Raw genomic sequence first — 16,914 nt, forward strand, 5'->3', positions numbered from 1 at the left:
CAGATATAAAAATAAATCTTTTTTCCTGTTACTGGTGTACTTTTTTAATGGCAGCTCGTTCCTGGTATTTATTTCTGGATGCTGAAGTGTTCTGGAGTGAAATTATAGAGACACCTGTTCAGCTTCTCTTCTTAAAAATCTGCACCAACATCAACAGGTGGTCCTTTACATAACGCTTATTTCCTCTTTTCACGCATTTTTTCATCACCTGGCACCTTGAGATGTTACGCAGGTTCAGTGCGCGTCCCCGTGCGCATCCCATGTAATCTAACCATTAGCCCTCACTGATCAGTGAGGAGTGGAGGCTGGAGGCCCGCAGGATTGGGTCTAAGTGCACCGAAAACTGTTTGTTCCTACCATGTAGACTAATTTTATTTTCTCTTCATTTTATAATAAAAATCCCAAATATTCACATCAGATCTGTGAATATCTGTGCCGGTTAAAGTTTCCTCCAAAGAGTCAAATCTGATTTATCGGCAGCTTTAATCGTTTAGCGACTTTGCTAGGAGGAGAAATAAATAAATAAATAAAGCCTCATACATGCCAGTGGATGCGTAAAATCGTGTCCTACATCACGGAGTCGTGATGCCAGCGTCAAGTCACCGCCGTAAAACAACCCACTTCCGGTTTATAGTAAAAGCGCGGTCGCACCGGTTTTTTTGCGGAGCTTTTTTTTGGAAGGAGAACTATAGCAACTTCCGGTATGAATTTCCGGGCACTTTATGTCGCCTACGTGAGGAGCAGCGAGTAAGCAGGGACGTGTGATGTGTTCAAGAGAAGGAAACGGGGAGTTAATGTGGATTTACTCTCATTTTGTTCTTTAAATTAGTTTATATGTTATAAATAAATACTCATGAAGTGTCTACAGTGAGAATAAAATGTGAATTTGGTGTTTTTGTCACTAAAATCAGTGTCTTGACCTCCTTTAGAGTGGTGTATTTGCAGTAACGCTCCCTGGTTTATCAGCATTGTGACATTTACAGCCATCTATAAGCAGCACAGTGGCTTCAAACAGCACTACTACTACTAATAATAATAATAATTATACATTTTATTTGGCAGCGCCTTTCACAACACCCAAGGTCACTTTACAGAGGATAAAAACACAGTAAAATAAACAGCACTCCTATGGCTGCTGTTACATAACCTGGAGGCCTATAGGCTGACAGGAAGGAGCTCAGATATGTGGGATGCAGCTGAGCCAGAGCTTTGTGGTTACAGCGCGTTCCAGCATATGATCCAGCAGCTGATGTTTAATTATAACTGCACCTTGAAACGTGCAAATGTGTCACAGACTCATGAGGTGAGGGGACTTTTCTGATGTGGACTCAAACTAAACGAGCAGAAAATGAAGATAGGTCTGCGACTGAAGCCACTGACAGGTGGCCTGGATTAGATTTCAGCTGTAAATGTGTAAAATATGCAGCAGATGAGATGAAACTGAACCATATTGGGGGGGAAAATGCAGTATTTTCTGCCCTATTATTGTTGTGATATGAAATAATGCAGTCTTTTTCTGCATTTGGAAAGATTTAATCATTAAAGAGTGATTGCGGGGCCTTCAAAATTAACCCTTAGATACTTGAGACCATACACTTTTCCATAAATGAGTGAGAAATGTATAAGAATCAACGTGTTTTTATACCATTTTTTGTCCTTTTGATTCAAAATAATCACTTATATTGCTGTTTGTATATCTTTGTCCCCACAAGATTGATTTCATGTTTGAAATATGCTTATTTTTCACTTTATAGCAGATTTTTGATGATTGATAAAGAAGAATATTAGACAGAACATCAATAGAGGAATGTCAGCATCTGTTTTGCTGACATTTTTTCACTCTTTTCCAAGTTTGTGCAGCACCTCTTGTATGATATAATCAGTGATAAAGAGCTTGGGGTAGTAATACTAAAATTACAATTTCTTTAAAAGTGTAAAAGATAGCTTAAAGATTGAAATTGAATGATGACAAAAACATGTTTTTTGAGGAAGAGCTGGAAAATAAAATGATAAAAACTTTCATTCCAAAGATACTGCAAGAAAACGACCTCACAGGGTCATTTTTGACTCACTTATGCATCCAAAGATTAAAAAAAATATAAAAAAAAAAAAAAAGCTAAAAAATGACCTTTCTCACTCAGACTAACGCTAACAAAAGCACCTAAACTAGATTTTTGCTTTGGATTGCGTTTAGATCTGACTTGTCACATAGAGGTGTGTTTTAAATTGTGAAACTCTTCAGTTGTGTAACACGTTTTTGGTCCAATTGTTTCCACACAGCAGACTTTTCTTTATTTTTACAACCAAATCTTGCTCTTTGCTCATTTCGTTGTCCGCTTGTGACATCTGCAAACTCAGTTTCTTGTGAATAAATTTTGAAAAAAACCTTTTAATAACTTTAGGTTCAATCTTTTGTTTTAGTTATTGTCGTGGTTTCTCTTAGATGTGCCGAGGTTGAATAACACGTTCGGTGGCACTGTTGCTTTTAATATAATTTTATTATAAAAAGACAGCATCTGAACAGGCCCCATAGTTTCCCTGTGGAGGTTCACAGCCAATACAAACATCTCCCAGAATGATGGGCTAGTGGTCATTTTTTACTCTTCTGGTGAAGGATATGATCTCAACATCTGACCACTGTGGTGAGAAACAGGATGCACCCCTAAATCAACATAGCACAGAGTTTCTCTTCTAGGCTAATGGAAGTCACTCATTATTTCAATAATTTGAAGGGATAAAAGCCCGGGATCTTTCTGCATGGAGTTTGCATGTTCTCCCTGTGCATGTGTGGGTTTTCTCCGGGTACTCCGGCTTCCTCCCACAGTCCAAAAATATGCTGAGGTTAATTGATTGCTCTAAATTGTCCGTAGGTGTGAATGTGAGTGTGATTGTTTGTCTGTATATGTAGCCCTGTGACAGACTGGTGACCTGTCCAGGGTGTCCCCTGCCTTCGCTCGAGTCAGCTGAGATAGACTCCAGCACCCCCCCATGACCCTAGTGAGGATGAAGCGGTGTATAGAGAATGGATGGATGGATATCAGAAAATGATAAAAAAATATATATATATGTATATATATATATATATATATATATATATATATATATATATACACACACATTGTTTTATATGGAAATATGTGTTCATTAGTCAGTATTTTGTTTATATAGCGTAACCATATATTGTCTCTTCAAATTATTAAAATAATTGACTTTACTGCCATTATCTGCTTCTCTAACATATATTAGTGTGTGTGTGTGTGTGTGTGTGTGTGTGTGTGTGTGTGTGTGTGTGTGTGTGTGTGTGTGTGTGTGTGTGTGTTTACAGTGTTTGCAAAATACCTGTCTACAGTCGAGCTTAATATCAGAATATTCTATTACTGTTAATCCCGCTATGAATATTAAAATACGCTGAACCATTTGTCCTGTATCATAGCTACATGTATGACGTTGGCAGCAAAAAAATAAAAATAAAAAACGCGTGAAAATCAGTTTAATATTCAGAGTTAAGATGGATTAAATGCGCTGTCGAACAGCGCTGAGTGGAGCAGCTGACCGGACCAAGAGGGCGGCCGTATTTCTCGCTGCGCAGCACCCCGAGCGGCGTCTACTCTGTTGCGCGAGCAAAGCACATTGGGAAATGGGTACCAATAATAGCTAAATTAGAGTTATTATTTCGTTTTGGTTTTCCTGTTTATTATTTGTTCTGTTTTGGGTTGGACAACGGAAATCAAACACCAATCCCTCAATTTTTGGTCATACAAAAAAACAGGAAAACGAAATATCGAGTGGTTATTTTGTTTTTCGTTTGCCAGGTTGAATGGAATACTGGAATGGTCGAATGATACACGGACCCCCTAACCGTGTTATCCGTTTTGTCCATTTTCCAATTGTGCACAAAATCGGAAATCGGAAAAAAGATTCGTTATCGTTTTTTTCATTTTGGGTCTGGAAACAAATATTGAAAAAAACGAGTCGTTATTTCGTTTTTTTGGTTTTGGTTTAATTTTGAAAAACGAATGAACAAATGATACACGGATTCAAAACCCTCAGAGAACCGTTACTGCTGACTAGCCTGAGATTATATAATCGATGTTATTTTAAATGTGGGATTCTTGACTTTTTGATGCACTTCGAGCTGTCTTTTTTTTGGGGGGGATGGGGGGGGGGATGGTGGAAAACAATACTGTCACGTAGATAAATGTTGCACGTGCTGTTTCTATTTAATTTCTTCTTGAATTTTCTTGTAAAATACGCAAAACAATCTGTTTTTCTAATTTACGACCAAATGCCTCTATTTCATACAGATTTCTAGTTTTGTGACTACTTTGTTTTCACGAAACCTTTTCAGAACCTTCAGAAAACACTGTTACTGCTTACTTGCCTCAGATTATATAATGTATTTACACACGTGATTGGTTTCTGCTGATGTGTGAAGTCTCATGTTGCTGTTTAACCATAGACTGTATCTAAAGATGGACGTAGCATCTGGCTCCAAAAATGAAGCCCACCCGGAAGTGTCAAAAACTTGCAATATCACGCCGTCCGCTAGGGTTGGCTCCGACAAGCTTTTGCTCCATAGACCCCAATTCATCACTGGAAAAAATAAAATTTGATAGACTGACTTTCTCCAGCTCAGGATTTTTTTCCCGTTAGTTTTCATGGTCAAAATGAGAGATCGGGTGGCCGATCTGAATTTTAAATAAATCGTTCAAGTTGGCGGAGCTAGGGGGCGTGGCTGTACTTGATAGACAGTCTTGTCTGGAATGATTGACAGATCCTTTAGGGCGAGGCTTTCAGCAGGCTTATTCTGTGGAACTTGGCTTTCATTCACATTTAGATTAAGTTGTCCTCTAATTATTGTTATTTTCCACAGATTTCCAGTTTGTTGACTTGTTATTATTAGTTGTCGTTTACTTTAGCCATGACTTGTTCCTCCGTTAATTGCACTAACAGACCCTCAAAGGGTTCCATTATCCAGTTTTTCCGGTAAGTAAATGTTTGCGTTTCATATGCAATTTTACCGTTAAATATGATGTGTACAGTGTACCCCAAAAATTGGTCTTTTTTCTGAGGTGTCGTGGCCTAAAAAAGAGACATTCGGCATTGATGCACCTTGTTAATTACGCTAGCTATCCGCCGAGTGCTAGCTTTAGCCGACATCTCATCTCGGTTAGCTATCCCATTCAATTTGTGGAAGATAACGTTGTTAGCGGAGGCTGAATTCTGAAATCAGCAACAGAAGCCTCTGCCGTAAAATGTGGGCGGGATAAGAGAGTCTTCAGCTCTCAGTCTGGCCCGTCCATAGACTGGTCCTGCCCCTAGTTGCTCTCCGGTCCAGTCTGTTTGATGACGCTTTTTACGTCACTGGCTCCAAAAAATCCAAAATGGCGACCAGGAAGTAGCAAAATCCGGGCTTCATTTTCTCGGGTGACGTCACGGTTAGTTCACGCCTGTGTTTAACCCCTGAGCGTAGCGCCGGCGCTATAGTGCGCATATTAATTTTTGATTGGCTGTAGATTTGAAACCAGATAAGATAGATCAATCATTCTTTTTGCATATGAAATCAGGGGAGTTACACTAACATTTCACACATTCACCAGGTCTCAGGGCGCTTTTTCATTGCAGTGATGGGTTTGTAAAACTACCCAATAAAGCACACACAACAAAACTCTATATAAACCACACTACGGGTATTTGGAGGACTTCCTACATTGAAAAAAACGTGATCACGATGTGGCCACGACCTGTCACACGTCAGATGAAGAGTCCAGACCCTCGTCTGGCCCGGATTCCGTTACACCGCAGATGAAGCCAAAGGAATTGATAATTCCAGTGACATGTAAGTCTATATTCATGAGAAGATGTTTGTTTTGAGTTGGAGAACAGTAAAGAAAGTAAAATGTAACACTACCGAAAGCATTCAGCGCAAAATACGCATCGTTATTACAAGTCATTTGCTGCGCACATCTGACGTACTAAGTAACTTTTTCTGTGTGCAGCGTTTACAATGTGGGGAAGGAGGAGGAGGAGGAATGAAGGTCTCCTGATCTCCTGGTACCCCAGCGAGAGGCAGAGGGAGAGGAAGGGGCCCAGCTCCAGCCATAGAAAGTAGTCTATGGTCTGACCATGGTTTTGTACATAACATATGTGTGTTGATAAGTGTCTGACACACTTAGATATTGATTGCATTATTGTAAATGATTTGTTTTGATGTTAATGTTGTCTCTTTGTTGTTTATTTTTGCTTTTTTTCCAGGTTACAAAATTGACCATATCTAAAAACCAAATGATGTGCAGACTCCAAATAAATTTCCTGTTGTTCCAAAGGATATTGTGCAACTTTTTTACATTTACAAATTTGAGGGGTACAGCTGTCCAGTTTCTGCATTTTGGAATTTATATGAAAAAACAAAAGGGATTTTCATTTTCTTAAGGTTTATTGCATTTTTAAGCATTTTTTGTAGTAATTAAGACATAAATCAATTCATTTTTTTAAAACCTGGGATATAAGGATTATTTTTATTTAAACCAAATAAAAATACTCCAAAAAATGGCACTACAGCATGTAAAAATGTAAAAATATGTCCTGGCGGACTTGTCAATGGTGGGTCTTAATTAAAGAAGGTAAACAGCAGGAATACATTGTTTAAATCACACAATGATCTGGAAGGAATGTGCACATATTTGATTGATTGCTGTGGATCACCAGAACATGTGGTGACAGTTCAGTTTAGGTTCAATAAGGCAAGATAACACTTTGTTTTTTGTTTTTGGCCCTTATGCTCTGCCAGGCTCAGTGAAATGAGCTCCTGAATATCACAACCCAAGAAGTAGCCACATCCACATTCTACCAGTGAATAGGATGTGTCGTTAGCAGCTTCTGGCGTGGGAGGAAAGTTCTGGCCACAGAATGGATCCGGCTGCGACGGGCAGCTTGAGCCTGCTGAGCTCCGAGCTTCAGCAAGATGCAACAAACCGCCGTCCTTCGTAATCAGGGAGATAATTCTTAGGGAGCTGCTCTTTCTAACAGTCACCTGTAATCTCTGGGGGGCTTTTCTACACGCTAAAGGTTGAGTCAAAGAAAAAACTATAATAATTTAAGGTTTTGTGATTCAAAAATTCCACATTTCATCTGGTTCTGGCTTCTTCTCAGCTTCATTTATTGAAAACTGAACTTGCAATCGTAATTTTTGTTCAGTTCATTGACGAAAAAAGTCAAGAAACCTCTGATTTTTTTGTTTGCTTAGCTTATAAATCCACATTTTCCAATAGGATCAGTAACGGCTGCAAATAAACTGCAAAATTGCATCATTTATCAGAGCTGTCATATAAAAAAAACAAACAGAAGCATAAAAATCACGACATATTCCGTCAAAATCATTTTATTCTACTTATCTTACTTCAAGATTTGAAAAAAATAATAATGTTCACACCAGATTCTTTAAAAAGTCCTGCTAATATTCAGTTGAACTGCAGGCAGTGCTTTAAAAACAAGTCTAACGTGTGTGAAGTAAAGTATCAAATTTTTTCTCAGTTTTTGTAAAAGAAGCAAAAAAAAATCCAACTTTATTTTTTTTTTACTTTTTTATGATTTATGGTTTAAAACCTTGTCATACTGAACAAACAACAGGTGTCAGGAGCAAAAACATGGTTAGAAACTTCTGTTTCAACTGAGGTTTAATCTTCAAACAGAAACAGAACATCACCGAGATGTCCCCGCTTTTTTTTAATTAAAATTATAAAGCTGTTGAGTCGCTGTGATCTCAGTCTCGGTCTGAGATTTCTTGGTTGTCCTGTTTCTAATTTTGCTCCGGCTGACACTTGTGTGTTTTGGCAGCAGATCCTCAGGGAGCGTCCGTCTGCTGTGACCTTGCTGTCTCCTGCTCTGTCTGATATCATCTCTCTCTGTTTTTAATGGTTGGAATATCTCTCTTTAAAGAATATTCAAGTGTGATATCGCTTATTTCCTCGCTATAATTGCCAGCATGACATTTTCCTGTTCTGTTCTAGTCTTATTTTAGTTTATTTATTTCAGTAATTTATCCTAAGTGGACAAACATCTGCATCACAGTTTTGTTCAACACGTCACTTGGTTTCACGTCTGAACAGAAGCAGTTTCTGTATTAGTTGACACCAAAACTCTTCCTCAAAACCATCTTTAAGATCACAAACCTTTGTTTTGGGGAAAAACAAACACCGATTCACTCGATTCATTTCCCAACCTGTTAAATCTGAAACAGTGTTTGTTTCTGTAGCAGCCACAGATTTTTCTGTCTTTATTTGCAGGAATGAACGCAGCCGTCCGGGCCGTCGTCCGGATGGGAATCTACGTCGGAGCGAAAGTCTACTTCATCCATGAGGTGAGACGAGGCCTCAGGAGGGTCTGAAACACTCAGCAGTGAGATAAATTAATACTGACGAGAGCTCCAAGACCTGATGGTAACCTGCTGTCTGTAACTGACTGACCTTAAAAAGTTAGATTAGTTTTATTTTTAAAGTCTTGAAATGTGAAATCAAAAAATTTTTTTGCATTAGGTGAAATTAAAGTAAAATTTGATTCTTTGATATTTGCTCGGGGCTGCACAGTGGTGTATGGGTTAGCACTTTCACCTTGCAGCAAGAAGATCCCAGGGTGGGCCTGGGATCTTTCTGCATGGAGTTTGCATGTTCTCCCTGTGCATGCGTGGGTTTTCTCCGGGTACTCCGGCTTCCTCCCACAGTCCCAAAACATGCTGAGGTTAATTGATTATTCTAAATTGCCTGTAGGTGTGGGTGTGAGTGTGATTGTTTGTCTGTAGATGTAGCCCTGTGACAGACTGGTGACCTGTCCAGGGTGTCCTCTGCCTTCGCCCGAGTCAGCTGGGATAGGCTCCAGCACCCCCCGTGACCCCAGTGAGGATAAAGCGGTGTATAGAGAATGGATGGATGGATGATATTTGCTCCACTCGATAATGTAGTTACGTGGTCTTTGTAGGCTGAGTTTATAAGATTTTATTCGACCTCATCCAAAGACACCAAACATTAAAACCAGTGACAGATGACGTAAAAACACAGATTTTCTTGCTAAAGTGGCTCCTGTAAAGAGTTGGGGTTTATTAGCAAAGAAACAGTCAGTTCTTGGAGTTTAAGTGTTGAAAGCAGGAAAAATAAGCAGCATGAGAGTTCAGAGTGGTCCAAAGAAGGAGAACCAGCGAAGCAGCACCAGGATGTTCAGCTGGTCTGATCCCAGAGCAGAGCTCCAAACCTTGACACTGACAACAACAGAAAGGTGTCAAAACACAGGAAGTGCTGAGTTTGATGCTGACGGAGCTGAAAGAAGCAGCTACAGTGGACAAGTTAGTGTCAGAACTGGACCGTGGATCAGTGGAAGAAGCAAGCCTGGTCTGAGGAACCATGTTTGAGTCACAATCAGCTGGATGCTTGATGGGCAGAATGTGACTAATAAGGAGAAATGTGATGCAGGTGGACATTTGCTGCTGGTAAATCTGCATTCATGTGGATTTTACTTTGGCATGTACTTAAACGTAGTTGCTGAGTGTGTCCTGCTACACAACAAACACTGTCCAGGAATGTTTGGGGTTCAAGGTGTCGACTCCAAATTCTCCAGATCTCCAGAAGAACCTCCACTTTATTATCCAGGCAGTTTTAATGTTGTGTATTTTAAATGTTTCTTTCCTGCAGCTGATACTGTCCGCAAAATATACCGTTTATTGTCATTTTTTCATTGTAAAGCCCACTTTAGTGCATTTTCACGACCAAATATCTACTTCAAACTGCAGTGAAGGAACCATTTTAACCCTTTTAATCTGTATAAACTGCCCCAGGAGACAAAATTAACCGACTTATAGGCTCCAATTGTATTTGTAGATCATAAATAATAAGATAGAAGTTAAATACTGGAATTCATACAGGTATTGTATTATGTATCATCAGTTTGTTTGATAGTCTGATCATTGTGTTGAGTTTGGTGACACACAGATGACAATAACATAAACAGAAATACAATAATTACCATTTCACAAGAAAATATCTTGTATTTTAGAATTTTGTTAATTTGATCAGGCCCAAATTAAATCCATAAGTACTGAGTCGTTATATAAAAATAAATCACTAGCAGAATCTGAGCATGTATAGATATGAAAATCCACCATTTTTTCATGCAACTCACCCAGATTTCTGTGGCGTTTCCTTCATGCATCACACAGAACTCCGTTTGCTTCTTAAATGAAACAAATGTGCTCAAACTAACCGTGACGCTGCAGCACAAATTAAATATCTGAACGGTGAAGCAACAAAAAATCTCTCCTTTGTCTGGGAGTCCATTGATATTCCAAGGATGTATGATCAGTTTTGAATGTCGCGACAGCAGACAGACGTGATCTGGTCTCTGGCGGATGTAATCAGATTACCAGGTGCAGACTGTCATCAACCATCAGCAATCAGCTGAGTAATGGTAGCTGACGCTTTTATTTTGGCAGGGGCATTAAAGTCATAACTTGTGGCAAAAACTCTTATTCAGCTTTGGTTTTGTGGCTTTTAAACATATTCAGGACTGTGTCTGTTTGTCAGTTAACTGTTTTATTTATCAAAATGTAAATTTACTGACCACCATCTTCCTGATTATGTGAATATTTGAGTCATTTCCAAGGAAAATGCCAAACTTGTGTAGATTTGAGCTTCTTAAATGTGATGATTTGTTGCTTTCTTCTTGCTGAGTTGTTCTAAACTGACTTTAGGTTGACGTATGATGAGAAATCCTGAGAATATCTGCTTTGTGTCCTCTCTCAGGGCTACCAGGGAATGGTGGACGGTGGAGACAACATCAAGGAGGCGACGTGGGAAAGCGTCTCCAGCATGCTGCAAGTGGTGAGCAGAGCTTCCTGCTGCTGTTTCAGATGTTGAAATAAATCCAGTTTGCACTAATGAAGCTGACTGAGCGCTGCTGATATTCTAGCAGCACGAAATGCTTTGTGAAAGAGGACCTCAGCAGTGTTTATGCCAGCGCAGTGAAATGTCTGTTGTGTTGATGGTCACTGAAAGCGACACAAAGCTTTCAGCTTCGAGCCAAATGAGTCTGTGAGTGAATTAAACCTTTTCAGTGTTATTGTAATCAGACTTTCATCGTCTAAAGTGGGTTGTGTTCGGAGTGGCAGAGAAAAAAAATCTGGTGGATTAAATAACCAGCAGTGAAAGCTTGATGATTTAAATCTATGATAAGAGTTTAAATGATGTTCATTTCAATTCAGGTTTATTACTCCGCCAAGGAACTCGGAGGAGTTCTGTGACGATCGGAGTACATTTGTCTGTCTGTCTGTCTCTCTGTTAGCAACATTACTCAAAAAAACAGAATAACAGATTTGGATGAAATTTTCAGGGAAGGGCAGAAATGACACAAGGACCAAGTAATTAGATTTTGGCAGTGATGCAGCTTATAGTCTGGATCCATGGATTTGTTAAAGATTTCTGTATCATTGCGAGATAGCGGCACGGCGTCACTGTAACTATAGGCACTTTTCCACTAGCACCTTCTCTGCTCGATTCGGTTTAGGCCGTTTTCCATTACAATCACGTACCACCTCATTGTGGGTGGAGTCGTCATAGCACGGCAGCCCAGCCACGGAGTTCGCGTGGATGGCTAACTAGCTAGCTTATTGTCTGCATGCAGGAGACAACAACGTTACTTTCAAAATATAAACGTTTGTTTAAAGTGAGCTTGCCACCAATGGGATAAGTAATGTAAAAGTTTCTTGAAGTCACAAAAGACTCTCTGGTTTTCGTGAAGGCGTTGCTCTCATGTGTCATCGTTCCCTGTCCAATCAGTGGCCTACACTCTGTACGTTACATTATTGGCTCGACTCAGCTCGCTTGAAACCCTGGCTGAGGAGGTACTAAAATATTACCTGGTACCACGTGCTGCGTCCTAATGGAAAACCTCACTAACCGAGTCGAATAGAGCACCATATGACAACAAGTGAACACTACGTCAGCTGCCTGCTGATGATCACATGATTGCGATCCTACTACAAATCCACCATTGTGAACTTGTCAGGACTTATCCGTCGAAAATGATACAAGGAACAGTTGATTAATTTGTAGGGTTGTTTCCGAGCCCCATCAGTTCACACCACACGCTACATTTTTAGGTCATGTGATTCGGTATCTGTACATAGCATACACATGCATAACACATGCCTGTGCTCAGCCCAAGGTCATTTTGTTTGTGGGTACATCTATATTTAATTCTATGTTTTGGTGATTTCCGATCATCAATAACTAATAAATAAACAAATGCTGCATTTCTACAAAAAAAGGCTACGTTCTTGACAGTGCTATATGGGGGAATGAACTGCCTTGCTGGAGTACTGCGACAACATTGAGAAGGAACCAAAAAAAGCATTTAACAAGAAGAAAAAAACCCTGGGACAGAGCCAGGCTCAGGAAAGCCTGAGCTTCCCATTCTCACCCCAACCAGTCTACTGGTTGGGGTGAGAATGGGAATGATGGGGGAGGGGATGGAAGGATTGCAGATGGAGAACAAAAATCAATACAAAGAGAACAATGAACGCTTTTGAGCTTGGTGAGGCCAGAAACTGCAGATCTGAGATGTGTAGCTCTAGATCCAGAGAACAAACACAAGACTTCAGGGGAAACTCAAAGTTAGTGAGGTGTAATGGTGGTTTATAGCTCAAGTGATCCTGAGGAGTCCTAACTATAAGTTTTTATTAAAGTAGAGAGGGTGTCTGCCTCCTGAACCCAAACTGGGAGCTGATTCCACAACAGAGGAGCTGATAACTGAAGACTCTCCCTCTCACTCTGCTTCTGGAAACTCGGGGAACCACCAGTAAGCCTGCAGTCTGAGAATAAATATCTCTGTTAAGAGGATATGGTGCAATAAGATCTTTAAGATATGGTGGAGTTTGGTCATTAAGAGTTTTATATGTTAAAAGCAGGATTTTAAAGTCTATCCTGGATTTTTCAGGGAATCAATGAGGAGAAACTAATATGATCTCTGTTCTTGATGCCTGTCAATCAGCTAGAGGTTTTTCAGGGAGTTATTGGAACCTTCTGATAATGAGAAATTACAAATCCATTCCCTAGTTTTTCAGCATCACCCTGAGACAGGATTCTCAGCAGTGATTGTCTTGCAGAAGAGCAACTCTAGTGGGACTCGAACCCACAACCTTTGAATCACCTCTCAAGTGCCTGACTAGAAGTCCAATGCGCTGTCCATTGCGCCACAGAGCCCTTTTCTGTAATTTCTCCATCTTTGCCACTACTGCTGTCGCCACAGAAACTAGAGTTTAAACTTAAGCATACTGTGAAATTCAGAGACATCTACCAACTGCTTAGGGTCAACCAGCACTGAATTGCCTTGTTTGATTTGAATGTCCTTATTTATATGTACACATCCCAAATTCCAGCTTAAAGAGTCAGTCCCACAGAATTGTCTTGTAAAACTGCAACTCTGGTGGGACTCAAACCCACAACCTTTGAATCACATCTCAAGTGCTTGACTAGAAGTCCAATGCACTATCCATTGCACCACAGAGACATTTTTTGTGGGGTGTAATTGCAGGATTCTCCTGATTCTGATAATTCCTGTTTCCTTCAGGGAGGTACAGTCATCGGCAGCGCTCGCTGTAAAGAGTTTCGGACCCACGAAGGCCGCCTTAAGGCTGCTCACAACCTGGTGCAGCGCAGCATCACCAACCTGTGTGTGATTGGTGGAGACGGCAGCCTTACCGGAGCCAACCTGTTCAGGGAGGAGTGGAGTGGACTGTTGACGGAGCTGCAGCAGCAAGGTGACTGCTTCCTGCACGACTGTCCAGTAACTCCACGTACCGTAAAACTCCTGACTTCATGGGTGTAAAATGTGTTCCTTCAGGTTTGATTGATGAGGAAGCCGCACAGAAGAACTCTGCGCTCCACATTGTCGGGATGGTCGGCTCCATTGACAACGACTTCTGCGGCACCGACATGACCATCGGCACTGACTCGGCTCTGCACCGGATCATTGAGGTGGTAGACGCCATCATGACCACTGCTCAGAGGTGAACCAATCCTGAGAGAACTTTGTTTTTGAACCTCATATTAAAGTTAAAGTACAATAACTTCTTCTGGGATGGTAACTAGCAGAGATGAAGAACAGTACATCACTTGACATACGTACATTGACTTTAAGAGTGAATCTGTCCCACTAACTCTTTTTACTCTCTTTAACAGAAAGATAACTGATAGATGATGAAGGGCCACAGTTATTATTGTAACTGTCATGATGTAATTTCATCAGTTGTTTAAATACTCAGTCACCATTTGATGATAAATCCTGACCTTTTTTAAAATAAGAAATCTTTTATTGATCGCCACTTCAGGAAAAAAGAGAATTACACTTATCAAGATATAACAAGATGCTAGAAAGCCTGAATGAAAAATCCTAATGATACAACAAAACATGGCATAACAAGAAAAGACTTAAAAAGACTTGATGGTTTGATATAAAAAGGCACGACTGGAGCTTGAAGACAGACATACACTACTGTTCAAAAGTTTGGGGTCACTTAGAAATATCCTTATTTTTTAAAGAGGAGCCATTTTTTCAATGAAGGTGGCATTAAATGAATCAGAAATACACTGTAGACATTGTAAATGTGGTAAATGACTATTTTAGCTGGAAATGACTGATTTTTAATGGAATATCTCCATAGGGGTACAGAGGAACATTTCCAGCAACCATCACTCCTGTGTTCTAATGCTACATTGTGTTAGCTAATGGTGTTGAAAGGCTAATTGATGATTAGAAAACTCTTGTGCAGTTATGTTAGCTCATGGATAAAAGTGGGAATTTTCATGGAAAACATTAAATTGTCTGAGTGACCCCAAACTTTGAAATGGTAGTATAGACAGCAGTTTTTGTAAGTTATTCACAATAACACCCCCAGAACCATCGATGTATAACTGCCAGCATCCCTGAAAGTCCCACAGAAATGTCTTGCATGGGTATAATAAGGTTCAGAGTAAAGCGTTTAATGACTGACCTGGTTTAACAGGTCAATCTGCAGGGAGCTTTTTCTTGTTTTTGACATTCTTTGTTTTTTTTTTTCCAGCCACCAGAGGACGTTTGTGCTGGAGGTCATGGGCAGACACTGCGGGTACGCACTGTTATTTATGTAAAAACACATAAACACCACACACTGAAGGACATATACTGTATATTATATCTGCCACTGCATGCAATACATACGGCACACAAGATTTTTCTTCATTTGAGGTATCTGGATGCTTATCTTCTGCTTTGAATATATCATTTCTCTGTAAACATGCAGAATGTAGAAATATTCTCCCATGCATGTGTCCAGATTTAAATATGTGTCAGAAAACATTAAAGAGCAGTTAAAATATGTGTGCGTTTGTGCAGATATCTGGCCCTGGTGAGCGCCCTGGCATGTGGAGCCGACTGGGTTTTCATCCCAGAAATGCCTCCTGAAGATGGCTGGGAGGACAGCATGTGTCAGAAACTGTCTGAGGTAACACAAACAAGCACACACTTTGCTTTTTAACTCACTTTGAATCATTGCATTAATGCAAAATCCCAACAGACCAGTTACCACAGCTGCCCTTTTAGTAATTTCTGTTGCAAATATGGTGAATAATTTATTATTATCTGCTCAGAACATAAAATAACAGAAGCAATGTTGCTACTACAAATGAGTTGTTAATAAATGTTAATGAGCAGAAAGTAGAACATCAATTCAAACCTAAAACTGCTGAAATCAAAGCGAACAACAGCAGCTAACTGTAGATTTGCAGTGCGGAGTTGTCTCCCTAAATGTCTCATCAGAGAAAACAAATTTCTGAGAGGAATCTGGACTGAGCACCAGCTACTAAGAGAGAAAAGCAGGAATTTTGTCATGAAACTGAACTACAGTGGTGCTTCAATCCATGAGAGGTTGTACATTATGAGAAAACATGAGACCTGCAACTCTGGTGGGACTCGAACCCACAACCTTTGAATCACCTCTCAAGTGCTTGACTAGAAGTCCAATGCGCTATCCATTGCGCCACAGAGCCCATTTTTGTATGATGTAGCTTGTTTGAATCGACAGCCAAAACTGGGGGCTGTTTTCACACCAGAGGAGCTGATAACTGAAGACTCTGCCTCTCATTCTGCTTTTGGAAACTCGGGGAACCACCAGTAAGTCTGCAGTCTGTGAATAAATCTCTCTGTTGGGAGAATATGGTGCAATAAGATCTTGAAGATATGGTGGAGTTCGGTCATTAAGAGTTTTATATGTAAAAAGCAGGATTTTAAAGTCTATCCTGGACTTTTCAGGGAATCAATGAGGAGAAACTAATATGATCTCTGTTCTTGGTTCCTGTCAATCTGTTCTTGCCTGATAGGCTCAATCAGCATTGCATGAACTTGTTTGATGATGACTTGAATGTGCCCATGCATATGTCAATCGTCCTGCTACCCAAGCTTCTGCTCCACCCAGCTTGTAAAACTGCAACTCTGGTGGGACTCGAACCCACAACCTTTGAATCACCTCTCAAGTGCTTGACTAGAAGTCCAATGTGCTATCCATTGCACCACAGAGCCCTTTCCTGTAATGTCTCCATCTTTGTCACTACTGGTGTCGCCACAGAAACTAGCGTTTAAACTCCAGTATACTGTGAAATTCAGAGACATCTACCAACAAACATGAGATCCCTGTCTTCTTTAAGCAAAATAACACCCTCAGGCAAAGACTGGTCCACCCAAAAGACCCCACAACACACAGCCAGAAGAGCAACCTGGTGTATGCAGTTAAATGCAGCGAGGAATGCTCTGGGGCCTCATTTATAAAACATTGCGTAGGATCCATACTAAAAGTTTGCGTACGCCGAAAATCTGAAATGGGCGTATGCCCTTCGCCCC

General features: G+C 40.2%; 1 protein-coding gene and 3 non-coding genes across 4 annotated transcripts in view; 1 reads left to right on the forward strand and 3 right to left on the reverse strand.

Moving 5' to 3' along the window:
* Positions 1-16,914, forward strand: part of LOC110963797 (ATP-dependent 6-phosphofructokinase, platelet type-like) — a 58,026-nt gene that overhangs the window by 618 nt on the left and 40,494 nt on the right. Inside the window, 6 exon segments of the mRNA XM_051953101.1 lie at positions 8,286-8,359; positions 10,788-10,865; positions 13,612-13,801; positions 13,885-14,050; positions 15,104-15,148; positions 15,415-15,523. Coding sequence (XP_051809061.1) covers positions 8,286-8,359; positions 10,788-10,865; positions 13,612-13,801; positions 13,885-14,050; positions 15,104-15,148; positions 15,415-15,523 — 662 coding nt within the window.
* On the reverse strand, positions 13,153-13,244 carry trnar-ucu (transfer RNA arginine (anticodon UCU)). The gene is given in 2 exon segments: positions 13,153-13,188; positions 13,208-13,244. It is a non-coding gene; the product is annotated as a tRNA-Arg (tRNA).
* On the reverse strand, positions 15,976-16,067 carry trnar-ucu (transfer RNA arginine (anticodon UCU)). Its single transcript is given in 2 exon segments — positions 15,976-16,011; positions 16,031-16,067. It is a non-coding gene; the product is annotated as a tRNA-Arg (tRNA).
* Positions 16,505-16,596, reverse strand: trnar-ucu (transfer RNA arginine (anticodon UCU)). Its single transcript is given in 2 exon segments — positions 16,505-16,540; positions 16,560-16,596. It is a non-coding gene; the product is annotated as a tRNA-Arg (tRNA).

The sequence above is a fragment of the Acanthochromis polyacanthus genome, chromosome 9 (assembly GCF_021347895.1).
Source record: "Acanthochromis polyacanthus isolate Apoly-LR-REF ecotype Palm Island chromosome 9, KAUST_Apoly_ChrSc, whole genome shotgun sequence".
Classification (NCBI taxonomy): Eukaryota; Metazoa; Chordata; class Actinopteri; family Pomacentridae; genus Acanthochromis; species Acanthochromis polyacanthus.